Source organism: Mus pahari, chromosome 4 (genome assembly GCF_900095145.1).
Source record: "Mus pahari chromosome 4, PAHARI_EIJ_v1.1, whole genome shotgun sequence".
NCBI lineage: Eukaryota > Metazoa > Chordata > Mammalia > Rodentia > Muridae > Mus > Mus pahari.
Window position 1 is genome coordinate 105393323 of NC_034593.1, and position 19416 is coordinate 105412738.

The 19416-nt window shown below is 41.5% G+C and overlaps 1 protein-coding gene across 1 annotated transcript in view; it reads right to left on the reverse strand.

Moving 5' to 3' along the window:
• The window catches only part of Slc35a3 (solute carrier family 35 member A3), a 33476-nt gene extending 14759 nt beyond the window's left edge, over positions 1-18717 (reverse strand). Inside the window, exons 1-2 of the mRNA XM_021196302.2 lie at positions 18334-18717; positions 1804-2008 (exon numbers count right to left, since the gene is read on the reverse strand). Coding sequence (XP_021051961.1) covers positions 1804-1990 — 187 coding nt within the window. The 5' untranslated portion in view covers positions 1991-2008; positions 18334-18717. The remainder of the gene's footprint in view (positions 1-1803; positions 2009-18333) is intronic.
• Between the last annotated feature and the right edge of the window lie 699 nt (positions 18718-19416).

Genomic DNA, 19416 nt, shown 5'->3' on the forward strand with positions numbered 1-19416 from the left:
AGTTCCAGGGAATCCAATGCCCTCTTCTGACCTCTGCAGGCACATCCGTACATCTACAGAGATACGTCGTGCAGGCAAAAAAAAAAAAAAAAAAAAAAATATATATATATATATATATATATATATATATATAATATGAATATATATTACATATGAGTATATTATATATATATATGAATATGTATATATATGAATTGTGTGTGTGTATACACACACACACACACATTAAAAATACAGGAAAGAAAAGATTGACTATGTAAGTACGTATACACATAAAAATGCATTTGTGACAACTAAAAACTCAATTTATTTTTTTAATTTTTAAATTTATTCTTCTTTCACATACTATATCTCAGCTACAGTTTCCTCTCCTTCCTCCCCTCTGAATACCCCTTTCTACCCCCTTCTCATTCCACTCCTCCTGTTTCCCTTCAGAAAAGGACAGGCCTCCCATGGAAATCAACCAAACATGGCATATCAAGCTGCAATAAGACTAGACACCTCCCCTCATATTAAGTCTGAATGAGTCAATCCAGTAGGAGGAAAAAGGTCCCAAAAGCAGACAAAAGACTCAAAAGGCAGCCCCACCCCGCCCCCACACCCTGTTAGAAGTCCCACAAGAAGACTACGATGCAAGGGGCCTAGGTCAGAACCATGTAGGCTCCCTGACTATTGATATCGTCTCTGTGAGCATCTCTGAGTCCAGGTTACTTGATTCTGTGGGTTTTCTTGTAGTGTCCTTGATCCCTCTGGCTCCCAGAATCCTTCCTCCCTCTCTTCTACCTGATTTCCTGAATCTACCAAGTGTCCCTCAAATTATTAATCAATCAAAAAAGTATTATAAGCTAGCATATAGAAGGCTAACATAGAATGATCAAGAATTTATGGCCAGCCAGAGTGACATAGTAAGGCACTGTCTCAAGAAAGAAAAACAAAAATCACAATCAAATACTCTAAAACACTCCCTGCAGAAGGCTAAGTTGAGGCTGGAATGAACTCATGGTAGAGCAAGTGCATATGCTTAGGATATGCAAAGCCCAAGGTTCAATCTCTAGAACCACAGAACAACAACTACGCAGTTCATAATTTATATCCCAATGAAAATCTTTAAACTGTACCAAATGAGTGACTCACTGTTGGATTAGTCAATATAACCAGCAAAAGTCTTTACTAGAGAATTACTATAGACTTTAAAAGTCAAACAAAACACTAGAGAATTCACTTCTTCTCAAATTAATGAACTGTAAGTGCAACTAGGATTAATACTCATAGCAGTAACTAGGCATGGATTGTGTTCCAGACTGTACATAGTTTTAGTACAAACCAAAATTGGTACTAACACAATCGTGCATGCATGTGTGTGAGTGTGAGTGTGCATGTGTATGTGTGCATGTGAGTGATGATGGCTGTCTTTCTAAGTGGGTCCTTACCTTATTTTAGACAAGGTCTCTCACTAAACCTCAAGCTTGTCAGGTAGGCCACACTGGCAGGCCAGCTGGCTCCTGGGGTCCTCCTAGTCCCACCTCACAATGCTGAAATGACAAACTCACACTACCATACACAGCCACTTCTGTGGGTGCTGAAGATCTAAACTCAAGTCTTCACACTTGCATAGGAAGTATTTTACCAATTGGGCCATCCCCTTAAGCCCTGTCTTAATAATTCTTTCAAAAATATTGGAATGTTAGGTCTAGGGAAATTAAATGATACAAATAATCAAATGTGTAGTTACAATTATATTCACATATATAAAAATTAAACTAATCACATAAATTAAAAGGAAACATCACCCTAGATACCTACTACTGTCTTTGTAGACTAAAAAGATGCAGGCCATTATCTTCAAAAATTCAGCCACAACCACTGCTGTAGAAGACAGATAACGAGGCCCCTCCTCTTTTAAAGTCCTAGAATACCGCATCGTTAGAACCAGACTGGTAGTCTGAAACACCAAAATTCCCAAGGAAAGATATTTTAGGTTGGCAGACATTGTTTTCTCTTCATTTGTCTGAAAAACAAAATAAACAGGGCAAGTTAATCAAATTTTAAAAATACAGAAACTAATATCCAACAAGAAACAGAGGTTCCAAACAAGACAAACGTCCTCTTTCTAGATGCAACAAGGACAACAAAAAAAGTCAACAACCACAAAACAAGCCAAAGACAGAGGCATCTTCCAGAAAACTCGGGCTGAAGAAAACAGGGCAACAGTGATTTAGGTCTGAGGGATGGGTCAGCCCTGAAATCTTGGATACTCTTGCCGACCTCTGTATTCTAGTCAAGTGCTACAGCACCATATAATCTGGAACTGCCACCAGAGTAGAACAACAAAACAGCCGAGGAAAACTCAGGTTCGCCAGCCAAACAACTAAAGAAAGCTGTCCTAAAAACTGCTACCATTCCAGCCACGTACTGTATAAACTGTGGGGAGCCCTGTTAACTCTCAGCACCTGCGCTAAGGAGAGAAGAAGTGGCAGCCCCTGCCTCCCAAAACAGGGTCTGCAGACAGAGACTTCGGAGTAGAGCCCTGTTGGCCATCCCTGTCATACACAAACTTACTGTCAGCAAACAGATTCCTGCTCTTCCACAAGTGGCTAGGAATAACAGAGTTAAGTAGGAACCAGAGTTTCATAATACACAAGTGTTCAAGACACAACTCAAAATGAGTATGCCCACAAAAAAAGACAAATCTTAATTGAATAACAATCAACAGATAATACAAAAAAATAAACCAGATATTGGTGTTACAAGAAATTCAAGGAAGCTACCATAAAAATACAACAACATAAAATTATTAAACTTCCCTAATAACAGCAACCACAAAGTCCTTCAATAAAATATTTCAACATTGTTCCAAGAGACTTCTATTCCTACTATTATTATTATGACTCAGTGACGCCAGGGAGTGAGCCCAACCCCTCATACGTACTAAGCTTGCTGTCTATCTCTAGCCAACAGCCCATCCCAATAGACTCACCTTAAATGTAAAGCAGAAATATGTTGAAAAGGGAATGGATTGGCCATCTTAATAGTTTGACACCTAAAGCCCCAGCTATTTGAGGGACTAATTCAGGAAGATCATTTAAGCCTAGGAGTTCAAGACCAGCCTGGTCAACTTATTGAATGAAGCCTCGCCTCACAAAAAAGGAAGAAGGGAGAGATTCCTTGAAGGGAAGGAGAAGGGAGAGTAGGAAAGAAAGATGAGCAGGAAAGATAAAGATACCATGAGGAAACTATGAAAATATTGGACAGTTTATATTAATGTCAGGCCAAAACCTTATATTACTTCTAGATTTGAAGGATATTTCATAGTAATAAAAGGATCAATACACCAGGAACCTAGTCATTATAAATGTAGTATATGTACCTTATTAAGGTAGCTTCAAAACACATAAAACAAAATGATCAGAATAAAAGAAAAATAGTAGGCAAATCCAATCATAACTGAAAATATTTAACTTACATTTGAAAAAAAATATGATAGACTGAGAAAAAAAAACCCTAAAGAACTAGAAGGCTTGAGCTAACTATAGCAGACATGCAGACAGTCCACAGAGATCATAAGCATGCTTAAGCATGGTCCTCACCCTAGTTCCACCCAAGATCATATACCTTTAGTGCCTCAGGTTGATTTAAAAGTACAATACAATCCCTGAAAACATCCAACAGCCATCTGTGGGGGACTAAATAAGAATGGCCACATAAGCTCAGCTATTTGAGTTATCAGAAAGTAGCACTAACTGAGAAGTGTTAGGAGGTGTGGCCTTGTTAGAGAAAGTCGCTGGGGGTGGGCTTTGAGGTTTCAAAAGGTCAAGCAGGTCAAGTGTCACTCTCTTTCTTTCTGCCTGGAGATCAAGATGTAGCTCTTGACTACTTTTCCAGCACCAAGCCTGGTTATATGCATACACTCCCCCTGTACGAGGATAATGCACTAAACCTCTGAAACTGTAAGCAAGCCCCCAATTAAATGCTTTCTCTTGTAACAATTGGTCGTGGTGTCTCCTCCCAGCAGTAGCACAGTGAACTAAAACACCTTCTTTAGTAGAAACTAGAGGATGACTCCTTTTTCCTTTTTTGGTAACACTTTTTTGAGTTGCTTTGTTTCAGGAGCTCCCTTTTTTGCCCAGGTCTTAAAACTCTTGGGCTCAAGTGGTCCTCCTGCTTCAGCTTTTGAAGTAACTTAAGCCACAAGTCATATGCTGTCAAGGTGATTTTAAGACTCACATGCAAACATGAAGTACCTAGTCAACGAAAACCATTTGGAAAAACCAGGTGGTGGTGGCACATTTAATCCCAGTGCTCAGGAGGCAGGCAGATCTCTGGGTTTGAGACCAGCCTGGAAGGGGAGGGCTATAAAGAGAAACCCTGTCTTAAAACACCAAAAAAAAAAAAAGATTTGGAAAGAGCAAGTTATAGGAATTAAATAAAAATTAAATAAAATACTGGGCCACTGAGCTTCCAGACTCACTAGAAAGTTAAGAAGACAGCCATTATAAGCAGAGGTATAGACCCATGGAATTGGATCCATATATCCTACTTTGTTCAGACAGCTATCAGTACCTGTTCCTGAGTAGTTTATAAATAACAGGAATTTATTTCCCACAGTTCTAGAGACTGGAAGTTCTAGATAACTATAGAAGCATTGTCAGGTTCTGGTAAGGTCTATCTTCTAGAATAGCAGATGGCTGTCTTGACATTGGACCCTCACATGGTAGAACATCAAGAGTTCTCTGGAGCCTTAATCTTGTCTACAAGGGCTCCATTCTCATAATCTAATTATCACCCAACCAAAGGTCATACTCCCCAGTGCCATTACACTGAGAGATGTCACAATGGCTGAGTGCAAACCATTCTTGTAGAGGACTTGAATTCAGTTCCTAGAACATTTTAGGCAGCTTATAACCACCTGTAACTCCAGCTCCAGGGAAACTGATATCCTCTTCTGGAGCCTGTAGGCACCTACATTCACTCATGCACACACATGTATAAACACACACACACATGCACATGCACACACATACACGCACGCATGCACAAAAATAAGTCAAAATCTTTTTTTTTTTTTTTTTTAAATATCAGCTATGGGGCAGGAGAAATGGCTCAGAGGTCAAGAGCACTGGCTACTCTTCCAAAGTTCCTGAGTTCAATTCCAAGCAACTACATAGTGGCTCACAGCCATCTGTAATGTGATTGGGTGCCCTCTTCTGGCCTGCAGGCATACATGCAGGCAGGCAGAACACTATACATAATAAATAAATAATTAAATCATTTAAAATAAAATAAAGTAAAAATATGACCCATGGGCCAGAGGGAAATACAAGTGCCATCTGGGTAAGACTGAGAATCATGGCATCCACTGACTCACATCTGTAAACCCATGGCCAGACAGGAGGCAAAGCCAAGAGAATCGCCCAGGAGTTCACTGGTTAGACAGGCTGAAGTAATCAGCATGGCAGAAGAAATGAGAGAGATCCTGCTTTCACATGGAAAGAGAGAATTAAATCCTGACACTCTCTGATCTCCACATGTATACCATAGCACATATGTACCCACAAATATACATACACACATGTATGAACACATACACAAAATAAATTATATCATAACACACTGAAACATAATTTTTGAAAACAGTATATGCTATATAATTCTGTTTACATAAAATTCTCAAAAATAAAAAGCAAAACTAATCTGTATTGATAGATACAAACTTAAGACCGACTGCCGTGAAGAATTAGGATTGAGAGCTGACTACAAAGGCATAATAAAGAATCCTATGGGTAATTACAATATTATGATAGTAATTATATAATGAAATTGACTGCAGTTAAAGCAGGCACATCTTACTGTTAGTGAATGAAACTTCAATGAAGCCTACTTTAAAAGTGAAGGCCACACTAAATGCCAGCCAGCACTCTCCACCAGAGGTTCCTGGAGCCTTAGCTCAGGCCAGAGGATCTACTGATCTATATTCCACTCACTGAGATTTATTATCAGAATTTACTTTTACAATTTTAACAACAGACAAAAATTATTATGCTCTTTTCAAATTCCAACAGATTCTCAGTAATTATTTCATAATCTTCAGAAAAAAGAAAGAAAACGCAAGACAAAACAGAGGCCTAGAGACATAGCTGAGTGATAGAGCACCTGCCTACTATGTTTATGCGAGGCCCTGGGTTTATATAGGAGGCCAGGCATGATAGTGCATGTCTTTCATCCCAGCACTCTAGAGGCAGGCAAGCAGATCTCTCTGAGTTCAAAGCTACCCTGATCTACTTAGCTACATAGCCAGCTTCAGGCCAGTCATGGCTACAGAGACCATCTCAAAAAGCCAAAACAACAACAACTCCAGGCCAGGCAGTGGTGGCGCACGCCTTTAATCCTAGCACTTGGGAGGCAGAGGCAGATGAATTTCTGGGTTCAATGTCAGCCTGGTCTATAGAGTGAGCTCCAGGACACCCAGGGCTACACAGAGAAACCCTGTCTCAAAGAAAAAAACAAAACAAAACAAACCTCCTATAAATATAGTAGAACCTACAATTTAAATATATTTATATGGTAATTATGTTCATTTTCAATTAAAGTGGTTCCTTTAGGATCCAAAGATCCTGTTTTATAAAGATTTGACAAGCAATTCTGTTATCTCAAGTGTTAAATAATAATAAGCTGTGGGTTTAATTCCTAGCATTGCAAACACACACATATGTACATATGCACACATGCATGCCATAATGCATATACATCATTACTGTACATTATTACTGATGATCACCTTTCCCCAAATTAATGAGGATTACTGTGATCAGATGGTAGTTGAATTACACATATATATTAACTTCAGAAATACTCAAAATACCATACACTGCCAGACATAATGACACATGCCTTTAATCTCAGCACATAGGAGCCAGAGGTGGTAAGATGTCTGTGTGTTTAAAGACAGCTTATTCTACATAGCAAGTTTCAAGATGCCCAGGACTACATAAGAGACACCCTAGCCCAAAACAAAACCAAAAATACCATACACTGATCATGTATATTCATCTTTATAGATAGGCCCTTATAGACAAGTCTGAAAATCCATATGGCTGCAGACTGATTTCCAGTGATTTGTGAAGGCCTTGCACATTCTAGTCAAGAACTCCTCCACTAAGCCACATCTTCAGCCAACACTTTGGTGCCTACATGTTTCTAGTATACTCCAAGATAAACACCTTTCACTGCTTCTCATTGCCTTTACTTCCTCAAGGTGTTCCATGTCTGTTTAAACAAGACGCCATCACTGGTATAAGTTACAGCTCTGTCCATTTTTAACTGTTCTTTCATGGACTACAGACTTTCCATTATTACAATCAAGCAAAATCAAATGCTTAAATATTTCTTCAGCTATACAAATATAAAATCTACTTTATGCCAATTTGCAGGTACAATTTGCTCAGTATTTAGTGATAGGGAAAACAATGATATGGCCCAATAAGAGAAGCTTTACCCTGCCTTGTGCAGTCACACAGTAGTAAAAAAGCATTCACCCATTTCCTGCCCTGTACTATGCTGCACTGCCATTCCCTCCTGTGGTCATTTCCCACCACTAAAGGCAAGAGTTAAAGACATTCTCCAAAGATCAGAACATAATATAAAAGCCAAATGGTAGCAAGAAACACCAACCACTATGAAAAATTCATAACTAAGGAGACAAGAAATTAAAAATATAAACAAGACTCAGCTGTCCAGAGTGGAATAAGCCATCAGATATGCAAGTCACACTTAGTATGGTCAGCACTGTCATTAGCATTTTACACAGTAAAAACCAAAACAATCTAAACCATGTTTCTATATGGGCCTTAGTCTTCAGCAAGGAAAATATATTCAAACATTTCAAGACAGGAGGGGGAGGAGGGAGGGGAAGAGAGAGGGGAAGAGGGAGGGAAGGAAAGAAGGAGGGAAAGAGGGAGGGAGGGAAGGGAGGGAAGGAAGGAGGGAGGGAAAGTGAGAAAAGAAATTAAAATTGCATATGAATTTCTATGACAGGAAAAGACCCATTGAGCAGAAAGGAAAGGGGACGCTATGTCAACTTAGAAAAGCTGCAAAGTCTTTTTGTGAGTGGCTCTGTGTTATTATCAGGCAAACACTAAGCATTCACAAGACATAGAAGGCCTATGTAAATTAAAAGATATTAACTGAAGACTGTCAGAGTTAAATGGAGGAAGGGGACTATGAGATGGCTCAGTGGACAGTGCTTGCCACTAAGCCTGACAACCTGAGTTCAATCCCTGGACCCTCACGCCTGGTGAGAGAGAACCAGCTCCCACAAGCTGTCCAGACTTCCACATATGTGCCATAGCATGGACCCCAGACATGCTGAATGAATAAACAAGCAAACAAATGTAAAGCTGTTACTGCCGCAGTAAGGTGAGGGCGACATGGGGACTGGCAGTCTCTAGTACCTCCTCTCCTCACTCTCCCTGCTCTAGGTCAATCTTTTCCCAACTAAGTAAGTAGCAGTGGCCTCAGCCCCCACCAGACTCTTACTGAGATGACAGAGCTCCACAATTTCCCACCAGCTTTATTCCACGGTCCTACTCTGGAAGAAAGACGCACACAAGGCTGACTTCCTAGACTTCTTGGAAAGCTCTGACTTGTCCAGCCCACATCTGTGTCATGCGGGCTACTCAGCAGGCTTTAAACTAATCCCCCAATACCCTCTTCTTTCACCTTTACTTTACTTGTTGCTATTCTACATGTCTTTTCCCATGACTCTGAAGGATTCAGCTTTTTTTTTTTTCTTTTTTTTGGTGGTTGTATTAAGAATGCTTTATTTACATTAAAATATGAAGAATATTCCCAATAAAACAGGAAAAATTTATATTGTATCTACAAAATTCTACAATATATGCTGTACTTTAAGTGTGCCAAAAAATCTGAGGAATGTCATGATCAACCCTGTGTAGTCTGAAGCACTGGCCCCGAAGATGCTGGTGTTTAAATCGGGCAGTCATAGACATGAATTTCCTGGCCATCTCCAAGAGATACAATTTTTGATCCATTTCCATTATACTTTACTCCCCAAACCTGATCCTGATAACCAAAGAAGGTGTGAATACAGGTCCTTGTTCCAACATTCCAAACCTTCACACTTTTGTCAGATGAACTGGAGACAAAGTGACTGTCATCAGGACAGACGCAACATTCAACACCCAGGATGCATGGCCACTCAGCGTGCCAGTCAAATTGGCATGTTGTACATCATAGATCTTGATGTAGCCATCATCTGAAGCCATGACAAGGAGCTGGGAGTCAGGGGAAAAGGTCAAGGAGCAGATTCAGCTTTTCTAATGAGCCCTAAATGGTACAGTTATTGAGATCAAATGTGGTCTTACCTCTTACCCAGAAGAGAATCAAAATGACAAGAATCTGGAATCTCCAATTAATGGTGTCATGTGTCACAGTGTCCTGTATAGTAAATATTCTCTACACCTTCCTCAACAGTCACCTGCAACCAAGGTTGTGTGATGAAGGGCTGCTTCACCACCCACTGTATTGGCAATGGGAGTACAGAGCTTTTTGCTGGTAGCTTCTAAGAAGCTACACAACTTGGAGAAAGAATGACATCAAGGCCCTAAATTCACAGCCCAAGAGCCAAACAGAATCAGAAGTTTCTACCACTGCCCTGGAACACACTTCATTTAGCAAACTTGCAATTTCTTTTCTTTCTTTCTTTCTTTCTTTCTTTCTTTCTTTCTTTCTTTCTTTCTTTCTTTCTTTTTTTTTGAGACAGGGTTTGTCTGTGTAGCCCTGGCTGTCCTGGAACTCACTTTGTCGACCAAGCTGTCCTGGAACTCAGAAATCCACCTGCCTCTGCCTCCCGAGGCTGGGATTAAAGGTGTGCACCACCACAAACTTGCCATTTCTTTTTTTTTTTAATATTTTTATTTATTTATTATATGTAAGTACACTGTAGCTGTCTTCAGACACTCCAGAAGAGGGAGTCAGATCTCATTAAGGATGGTTTGAGCCACCATGTGGTTGCTGGGATTTGAACTATGCACCTTTGGAAGAGCACTTGAGTGCTCTTACCCGCTGAGCCATTTCACCAGCCCCAAACTTGCCATTTCTTTTTTGTTTTGTTTTGTTTTTTGTTTTTGTTTTTGTTTTTTTCAAGCAAACTTGCCATTTCTAAGAAACAAGACCATTCTGATTTATGAGAGGCAGAAATAAAAAGCAAATTGAATTTAAAACCTTACAGGATCTCAGGATGGTATTCTGCATACTTTTACAATCTCTGCATCTCAGTACATCAAAATGCCTTAAAAACTGTACTAAGCTCCCAAAATACCATTCTGGTCTGTGGAACCTATACTTGTTTGGTGAAGGCTATGGAAGGAGCACCCTTTCTGTGTTCAAATGCAGGTGAAATTCAGAATCTTGAAGCTAGGAATGATGATACAAGTCTATAATCCCAACATCTGGGCAGTGGGGACAGGAGGATCAGGAAGAGTCCAAGGTCTTCTCTGCTATAGGGTGAATTTGAGGCCAGCCTAGGTTGCGTGAGACAACAACAAAAACAAACAACAAAAATAAATTAAGAATATAAAGATAAGCCAAGTGCATACCTATATCCCAGCATTTGGTAAACAGAGACAGGAGGATCACCTCCAGTTCAAGGTCAGCCAGGTCTATGTGACTAATTTCAGGCCTCCCACAGCTTCATAGTGAGACACCAACTCACAAAAGAGTGGACATAAAAGAACACTTGAGGATCTAGCACAATGAATAGTACCGTTTGTCTGTTTGTGATAGTGTTTCTCTGTGAAGCCTTGGCTGTCCTAGCACTCACTTTGTAGGCCAAACTGACCCTGAACTCGGAAATCTGCCTGCCTCTGCCTCAAGCACAGCCCCGGCGCCAGGAGTGCCCTTCAGTACCATCTTTACTCCCAGACCCAGGATAGAGCTGCTCTACAGGACCAATGTGAACCGGTATGCAGTGGCGACATGCTTTCCAGGAGTTCAGAGTTGGCCAGTCAGTGACTAGATGAACTTCCTTTAGGTGGCAGGCTATACACAGAAGCTCTCTTCTTTGTTGCAGTAATATAAAATTTTATTTATTTTTCACATAAAAAAAGGTAAAAACTGCCAGGCAGCTGTGACACATGCATTAATCCTAGCAGAAGCTCTGTCTGAGTTTGAGGCCAGCCTGGTCTACAAAGTGAATTCCAGGACAGTCAGGGCTACCTGACTCACAGTTAGTCAGGGCTACACAGAGAAGCCCTGTCTCAAAGAAGTGGGGGAAAGAGGCAAGTAAAAGTTCTGTCCTACAGCCACAATTTCCCCTACTTCCCAGGCGATGCACTTGGGGACAGGTAACAAATTCTAAAACAAGGGTGAGCTCCTTAGCAGCTACTTCCCAGCTGGATGGCTCAGTAGTTGTATTAACGCCAGCTGAAATGTGTCTGGTTCCCCCTTACTGTGAGGGAGACAGAATCTCCAGATGGAGGGCAGTAAAGAAAGTGTGACATTCAGGTGCAGCAATGAAAGAGTTGTTTTGCTTTGAGTAAAATTTTATTTTTATTTATTTTTACTTTATTTTATTTATGTGTATAGTTGAATGTATGCCAATGCACCATGTAAGTGGAGAAGTGTGGAGGTCAGATCCTCTATAATCCCCTGTAACTCAAGTTACAGACAGTTTTGAGCTGCTATGTGGGTGTGGCAACCAAAAGTGAACCCTCTGCAAAATCAGCAAGTGCTCTTAAGCTTTAAGCCTTCTCTCCAGCCAAATCAATACGTCTTTATCAAAGTGCCATTGGAAGAGCCCACAGTTTAGTTGTGCTAAGGGATGAGAAGGCAGCTGAAGGTGGTTTAGCTGAAGAGTTGTCAGGGTAGAGGATCACCCCCGTCCCCGGATCTCTTGCCACCCACCCAGTAAGTATATGCACACCCTTCTGCCATGCTAGGGATTTAACAAAGTCTTCCCAGAGAAGCCTTGGAATCGACAGAAAACACACTTCTCTGCTTACATCTTTTCTTTGAAATTTACTGAGAGTAACTCTCAAGAGTAGCACTCCTCCAATGCATACAAATGATAACCATGTACACTATTAAGGAAACTCTCCGATATACATAAAATCATTACATTATATACCTTGTACATGCAATTTCTATTTGTTAATATACCTCAATAAAACAAAAATGCATTTTAGATGAAGAAAATAGATTCAAAGACATACATGACCTCCCCCACAACATAGATAATCTTCCAGTCTCAGAAGTTTAGATACACTATAATCTGATGTGCTTAAACTCAGTAAACTATAAATTACATTAATTATGCTTATCCAAGTCCTTCATCACACTGCCTGCTAACTGATATATATTTAAACAGGCTCAGACTCTTCGAACCCTAACTTACCCTCCATACAGCAGCTATCTTAAGAAAATATACATTTAATCACATTCTTTCCTTGTCTGTAAAATCCAGCTGACACCTTTACCAAATGGAGGATACACAGCCCTTCATAATCTGGCCTTAAGCTAAAGTTCCGGTCATAAGCTACAGCCCAACTCAAATCATCCATTGTTTCTTGTATTTTTTGAACAAATATTTGTCTCTCTTAAAAAAAAAAAAAAAAAAAAAAAAAAAAACCTGTCCTGGCTCGGGAACCTTCACTAAGAGAGGACAGTATTCTGCGTCCTGTACAATATGTACATCCACACACAGAGAAGGGACTGTTTCTCCCCATTCTTTTGGTAGTTCTGGGACTTGCTGCATGCTAGGTATGTGTGCTACCACTAAAGTATCCTGCAGTCTTCTAGCAACTTACCCCTCCTCCTACACTCTATGCTTATCTTTGTTAGAGCACATTCTGGCCAATGACTTTTGGAGATCCAATGGCAATCAGTTACTCTAGTTACTAGCCCCAAACCAGTCACACTGAAGATACCGTCTCAAAGGAAGCAAACCAACCAAACAAACCATGATTAAGACAAGTGGCTGTGGTGTACCCTAGGTTAGGCAACATGGTAGAGATTTTCTTCTTTTCAGTGTTGTATTTCCCTGTATTGCCTCACCAGCAGCACCTGTCAGATTAGGCACATGCTCTGTGTTGGATTTACAAAAGGCTTGACAATAGATTAAAATCCTTAGCATTTAAATCCTCCAGAAAGAATGATCTCTTTGTGAATTAAGTCTTTCTCAGGGGCTCTAGAGCTTTCAGGGTTCAGGGTGGTATACCTTTGGACAAACCTTTCTGTACATAGAAGACAGACAAAGGACAAAACTGGTCCTCACTTAATATTTTCTAAAAACTACAACTTCATAAATTAAGAACCTTGAGCACCTATGATGTCAGGTTTCTTGCTAATCATTGCATACAGATTTTCTCATTTAAATATGACCTAATTTGAAAAGGAGGTATCACTTCTTTTGCAGTTTCAGATACTGGGACTGGAGAGACGGCTCAGTGACATCGGCTGCTCTTGCAGGGACCCAAGTTCAATTACTAGACCCACAACTCAAGTCCGTCAGTAACTCTAAGTTCCAAGGGATCGATGCCCTCTTTGTGCTGCACAGGCTTACATGCCAGCAAAACACTCAGCCACATAAAATACTAAAAAAATAAAATAAGATAAGATAATACTAACTACAGTTCCAGGGGATCTGATGCCCTTTTCTGGCCTCTGCATACAAATGGTGCAGATGTAAATACAAAACACCCATACACATAAAATAAAAATACCCACTGAGCCAGCTCACTGGCTCCTGAAAATATATCTTATCTAACTTTTAAGGGGGAGGTGAAACAGTATAAAGTCATATGTGAATCTTTCTTTGTGAAATGAAGTGGTTTCTAAGCATTTTATCTGATGTAACCTAAAGCTTCAACTTTAACTCTAATTTCTACAATGTTGCCTAACTTAGGACACAGTTCCATACCTTACTCTTTCTGTTGTTATTGTTGTTGCTGTTGGTTTGGTTTGGTTTCCTTTGACTGTATCTTCAGTGTAGATGATGAACAGTTCTGAACAGAAACTAGAGAAGCTGATATTGCTCTAGCTTCAAAAGTCACTGCCTTAAATACCAACAACAAACCACATTTTAAAACTCTCTAACAGGACTGGAAAGATGGCCAGGGCTTAAGAGCAATGGTTGCTCTTGAAGAGGACTAGAGTTCAATTCCTAGCATTGGTGGTGTACGTACAACCATCTGTAACTCCAGTTCCTAAGAATCCAGAACCTTCTTTAGGCCTGAGAGCATGGTATGCACATGGTATACATACATGCAGGCAGGTAAAACACATAGAAAATAAGCTTTAAAAAAAGATTCTTTAAAAATTAAAACAAAGTTTAGCGCACACATATATAAAATACCAGGCATAGTGACACAAGCCTGTGGTCCTAGTGGAGATATAACCCTACACCCATTTCCAACAAGTCTCAACAACAGAAAACAAAAACAAAATAAGAAAGAAAAGAAAGAATGCACACACACATATCACAGTATTAACTCTTTCATTAATGGAGACAATTAAGTTGAATAGCCTTAACATACACTTGCTGTTTTTAGAACTGAAATCTAATGTTTTTAGAACTGAAATCTAATATTAAGCAACTAATTCATATTAATCTGAACTTTGGGAAAAAATTACTTAACATCAAATATGAGCTCAAAAATTTTCAAGAAATGAAGCACCTAGTTACTGAATTATAATCATAATCCTAGTTAGTCCTATTACTGAATCATAAAATGCAGCTTTTAACAGAGAAATCATTTCCATTGAGTCTATCACCTATGCACATTCATTTGGGATATTAACTTCCTTAAAAGGCACATGCTTTAGTACATACATCCATTTCAAACTCAAGTGATATAGGATAAAGAGAAAATTACATGATCTGTGTGATCTTCAATAGTCATCTGAATGGAACCAATGATAATTGTCCTACTTCAGAGATAATTCAGATCCAATGGAAAAGTGCCACAAGTTAGAGGCTATCCTGGACTACTTATTAAGTCCCAGGTCCGCTTGGAGGACTACGATGTGAAACCCTATATAAAATACCTTGGTGTGACTCTAACCAAGCAAGTGAAAGATCTGTATGACAACAACTTCAAGTCTCTGAAGAAAGAAATTGAAGAACTCAGAAGATGGAAAGATCTCCCATGCTCATGGATTGGCAGGATTAATATAGTAAAAACGGCCATCTTACAGAAAGCAACCTACAGATTCAATGCAATCCCTTCAAAATTCCAACTCAATTCTTCATAGAGTTAGAAAGAGCAATTTGCAAACTCATTTGGAGTAACAAAACACCCAAAATATCGAAAACTATTCTCAACAATAAAAGAATTTCTTGGGTAATCACCATCCCTGACCTCAAGCTGTATTACAGAACAATAGTGATAAAAATTGTATGGTATTGGTACAGAGACAGGCAGGCAGATCAATGGAATAGAACTGAAGACCCAGAAATGAACCCACACATCTATGGTCACTTGATCTTTGACAAAGAAGCTAAAACCATCCAGTGGAAAAAAGACAGAATTTTCAACAAATGGTTCAACTGGTGGTCAACATATAGAAGAATGCAAATTGATCCATTCTTATCTCCCTATACAAAGCTCAAGTCCAAGTGGATCAAGGACCTCCACATAAAACCAGATACACTGAAACTAATAGAAGAGAAAGTGGGGAAGATCCTCAAACACATGGACACAGGCGAAGTTTTCCTGAACAGTTGAGAATTCTTTATTTAAACAGCCTTATTTATAACATCCAGAAGCTGGAAAGAACCTAAATGTCCTTCAACAGATGAATGGATACAGAAAATGTAGTACATTTACACAATGGAGTACTACGCAGCTATTAAAAACAATGACTTCATGAGATTCTTAGGCAAATGGATGGAACTAGAAATTATAATCATGAGTAAGGTAACCCAGTCATAAAAGAACACAGATAATATGCACTCACTGATAAGTGGATATTAGCCAAAAGCTCAGAATACCCAAGATACAATTCACAGACCACATGGAGCTCAAGAAGAAGGAAGACCAAAGTGTGGATGCTTCAGTCCTTAGAAGGGGGAACAAAATACTCATGGGAGGAAATATGGAGACAAAGTATAGAGCAGAGAGTGAAGGAAAGGCCATCCAGTGACTGTCCCACCTAGGGCTCCATTCCATATACAGATACCAAACTCAGACACTATGGTAGATGCCAAGAAGTACTTGCTGACAGGAGCCTGACAAATACAGAGGCAGATGCTCGCAACCAACCACTGGACTGAGCACAGGTCCCTAATGGAGGAATTAGAGAAAGGACTGAAGTAACTGAAGGGGTTTGAAACTCCATAGGAAGAACAACAATATCAACCAACCAGACCCCCAACCCCCAGAGCTCCCAAGGACTAAACCACCAACCAAAGAGTACACATGGAGGGACCCATGGCTTCAGCCGCATATGTAGCAGAGGTCTTGTCTGGCATCAATGGGAGGAGAGGCCCTTGGTCCTATGAAGGCTTGATGCCCCAGTGTAGGGGAATACCAGGAGGCGGGAGTGGGAAGGAAGGTGGGAAAGTACCCTCACAGAAGCAGGGGGAGGGGGGAGAGGATAGGGAGTTTCCAGAGGGGAAACTGGGGAAAGGGATAACATTTGAAATGTAAATAATAAAGTATCCAATAAAAATTAAAAATAGGGCTGGAGAGATGGCTCAGTGGTTAAGAACACCGACTGTTCTTCCGAAGGGCCCAAGTTCAAATCCCAGCAACCACATGGTGGCTCACAACCATCCGTAATGAGATCTGACACCCTCTTCTGGTGCATCTGAAGACAGCTACAGTGTAATTAGATATAATAATAAATAAATCTTTTTTAATTTTTTTTAAAATTAAAAATATATAAATAAAAATCCTATGGTTGTCTTAAAAACATTTCAATATGTTGGATAAAGTTACTTTTTAAAAAAGAATGTCTAGCTTAGAAATAAAACTATTTAAAAAAAAAGAATGAAAGATTACATTAACTTGTATCATGGAGTGGTTTAAATTTTGAGGGTTTTTTAATGGCTATCTATTTAAAATTTATTCTTGGCTAGGGATACTCCGCAGTATCGAAGCACTTACCTAGCCTTCAGTATGCCCTATGTTCCACCCCTAGTAAATAGTATTTCTGAGAGAACTGCCAGCGAATGGCATTAAATCTCCAGCTTCAAAAAGCGATCACAAAGAACTAAAGTTACAGCTCAGTGACAGAGTGCTCTGCCAACATTCCCACGGGGTTCATTGCCCAGCACAGCCACACACAGTGAAGAGTGGGCAGGAGTGGGGGTGTGGGGGTGGATGAAGAGAACCAGGAGATAGACAGGGAAGAGAGGGGCCCCTGCGCATGTGTGTGCTATCAGGTCAGGCGTAGTTCCAAGGCAGAGCGACTTAAAAGCAGCAAGTTTCGTTTTGGAAGCTATTGGTATGATGCACCTGAAAGTGGCCAGAAAATAGGGGCAGATAGGGTAGGAAAAAAATGTAAAGGGAGGGAAGTTAATCAGAAACATAAACGTAGAAGTCATTCATTTGAAAGCAAGCAACTTGAGTTAGTAGCAACGGAATTAAGACGTGAGAAACAACCAAACATTACGTGTAACTACCAAAATAGGTGTCTACAAAGACTCAACTCACGTGCCGTCTTCAAATATTGCATTTAATAGGACATAATAAAAGGCGCGCTCCTATAAGTGCCTTGCTACAGTTAAAGCCCGTTGTTTCGTTTAATATCCCTCGATTAATCTGAACTAGCAGAAACTTGAGTTAGCTGAGATAAAACGTTCACTGAGCTCCTCCACTCTTCAATACTTAGAACCCCCGAGCAAACTCTCGCCACACACACTGATGTGAGCCTCACATGGACACCCATCGCCTTCGGTCTAGCCTTACCACGGGCACCCTTTCCATCTCTCCAAGTCCCTGCGGCTTCTTGACTACACCGTCCTCACCGAGCAGACTCATCCCCAGCCCGGGATCACAGACTGAGCCGGAGCTCCCGAAATGACCACGGAAGGACCGGCCGCCAGCCTGGCCCCCAAGGCACTTGGCCCGCCAGTCTGGAGCTTGCAGTCACACTGCCTGCCACACCCCTCCCCTCGAGACCTTTTCCTCCTCCACCCAGAAGGTTCCGGCACGTCCGGGTCCGAGGTACAAGGCGCCCATTCATCTGCTCCCCATAAACGAGGACTGCCGCCGTCCGCGGCGGTCCCGGTGGCCTCAACCTCCCTGCGCCATCCCAGCCCGCAGCCTCCGGCCTCGGCGGCCCGCCAGTGCCTCGCCAGCGCCCTCCGCTCACCCGCCGTGCGGCTCGGCCAGCTGCCCGCCCTGGAGCCCCGGGCTCCGCGACGCCGGGAGACCCAGGCTGCCGAGCCCGCCGGCTCCGCCGCGCCCGCTGAGCCGCAGCACCGCCGGCTCCCGCCGGCTCTGTCGCCCGGACCGCTTCGGTGAGGCCCAGGCGTTTCCGGGTTCCCGCGGTCCGATCCGCCAAAGGATCCGGCTTCCGCCTCGGCCCCGGCAAACGCCGTTCCCTCTTCGGCTCCGGCGGCCCCAGCTTCGCGCTTGCCCGGCCGCGTCCCTCAGGCGACCCCAACCGGGGCTGCTCCTCGCGCAGCAACCGTGACGCGGAGAGTTTGATAGGAAGGTGTCTCCCCCCCTCACAGTCTTGCGGCAGAAAGTGGCGGGATGATCCGTCACTTAAGGAAGGGCAAAGTCCTTTGGGCCAAAGAACTCTGATGAGAACCGGGAGGCGGATCTTGGCTCCTGAAAATGATCACCAGTGAGTTGAAAACAAGATTATCCCTGGTGCAGGTTACCAACCTTAGCCTAGGAGCCAGCTGGTTCGGTTAGGAATGATCCCTGTCCCCCACCCTGGGAGACCTGGAAGAGTGTCAGGAACGCAGAATGGGCTTAGTGTAACTAACCAGGGGAAAGGTGCAGAGAGAAAGAGAGCAATTTACCTCTTCCTGTCTGCAAGGATCTCATGCATATTACATTTCAGTCTGCTAATGTATTTCCAAAAGCTCCCAACCACTGTAGTCATTGCTGGCTGTGGACAGGCTGAAATGTAATATTGTGGGTCCGGGTTGATCATCGGATACAGCAGATTTATCCCTTCCCTGTTAACACAATGCTCCTAGAATTAAGCTTATACTTCTTTGCAAGGCAAATGATTAAAACCGTGCCTTAGGGAAGCGTCGTTAGAAAACAACGGAGAAAAATAAAATTAAGTGACTGTTAGCACAAGATGCCTCGCTTAAAATGTTTGTGGAATCCGGCCTTCAGAAAACTTCTGGTGGATGGCCCCCACAACCGTCCTGGCAGGAATGACAATATTCTAAGGAGATACCTGTGTCCCTCCCTTTACCCATCAGACTCCTCA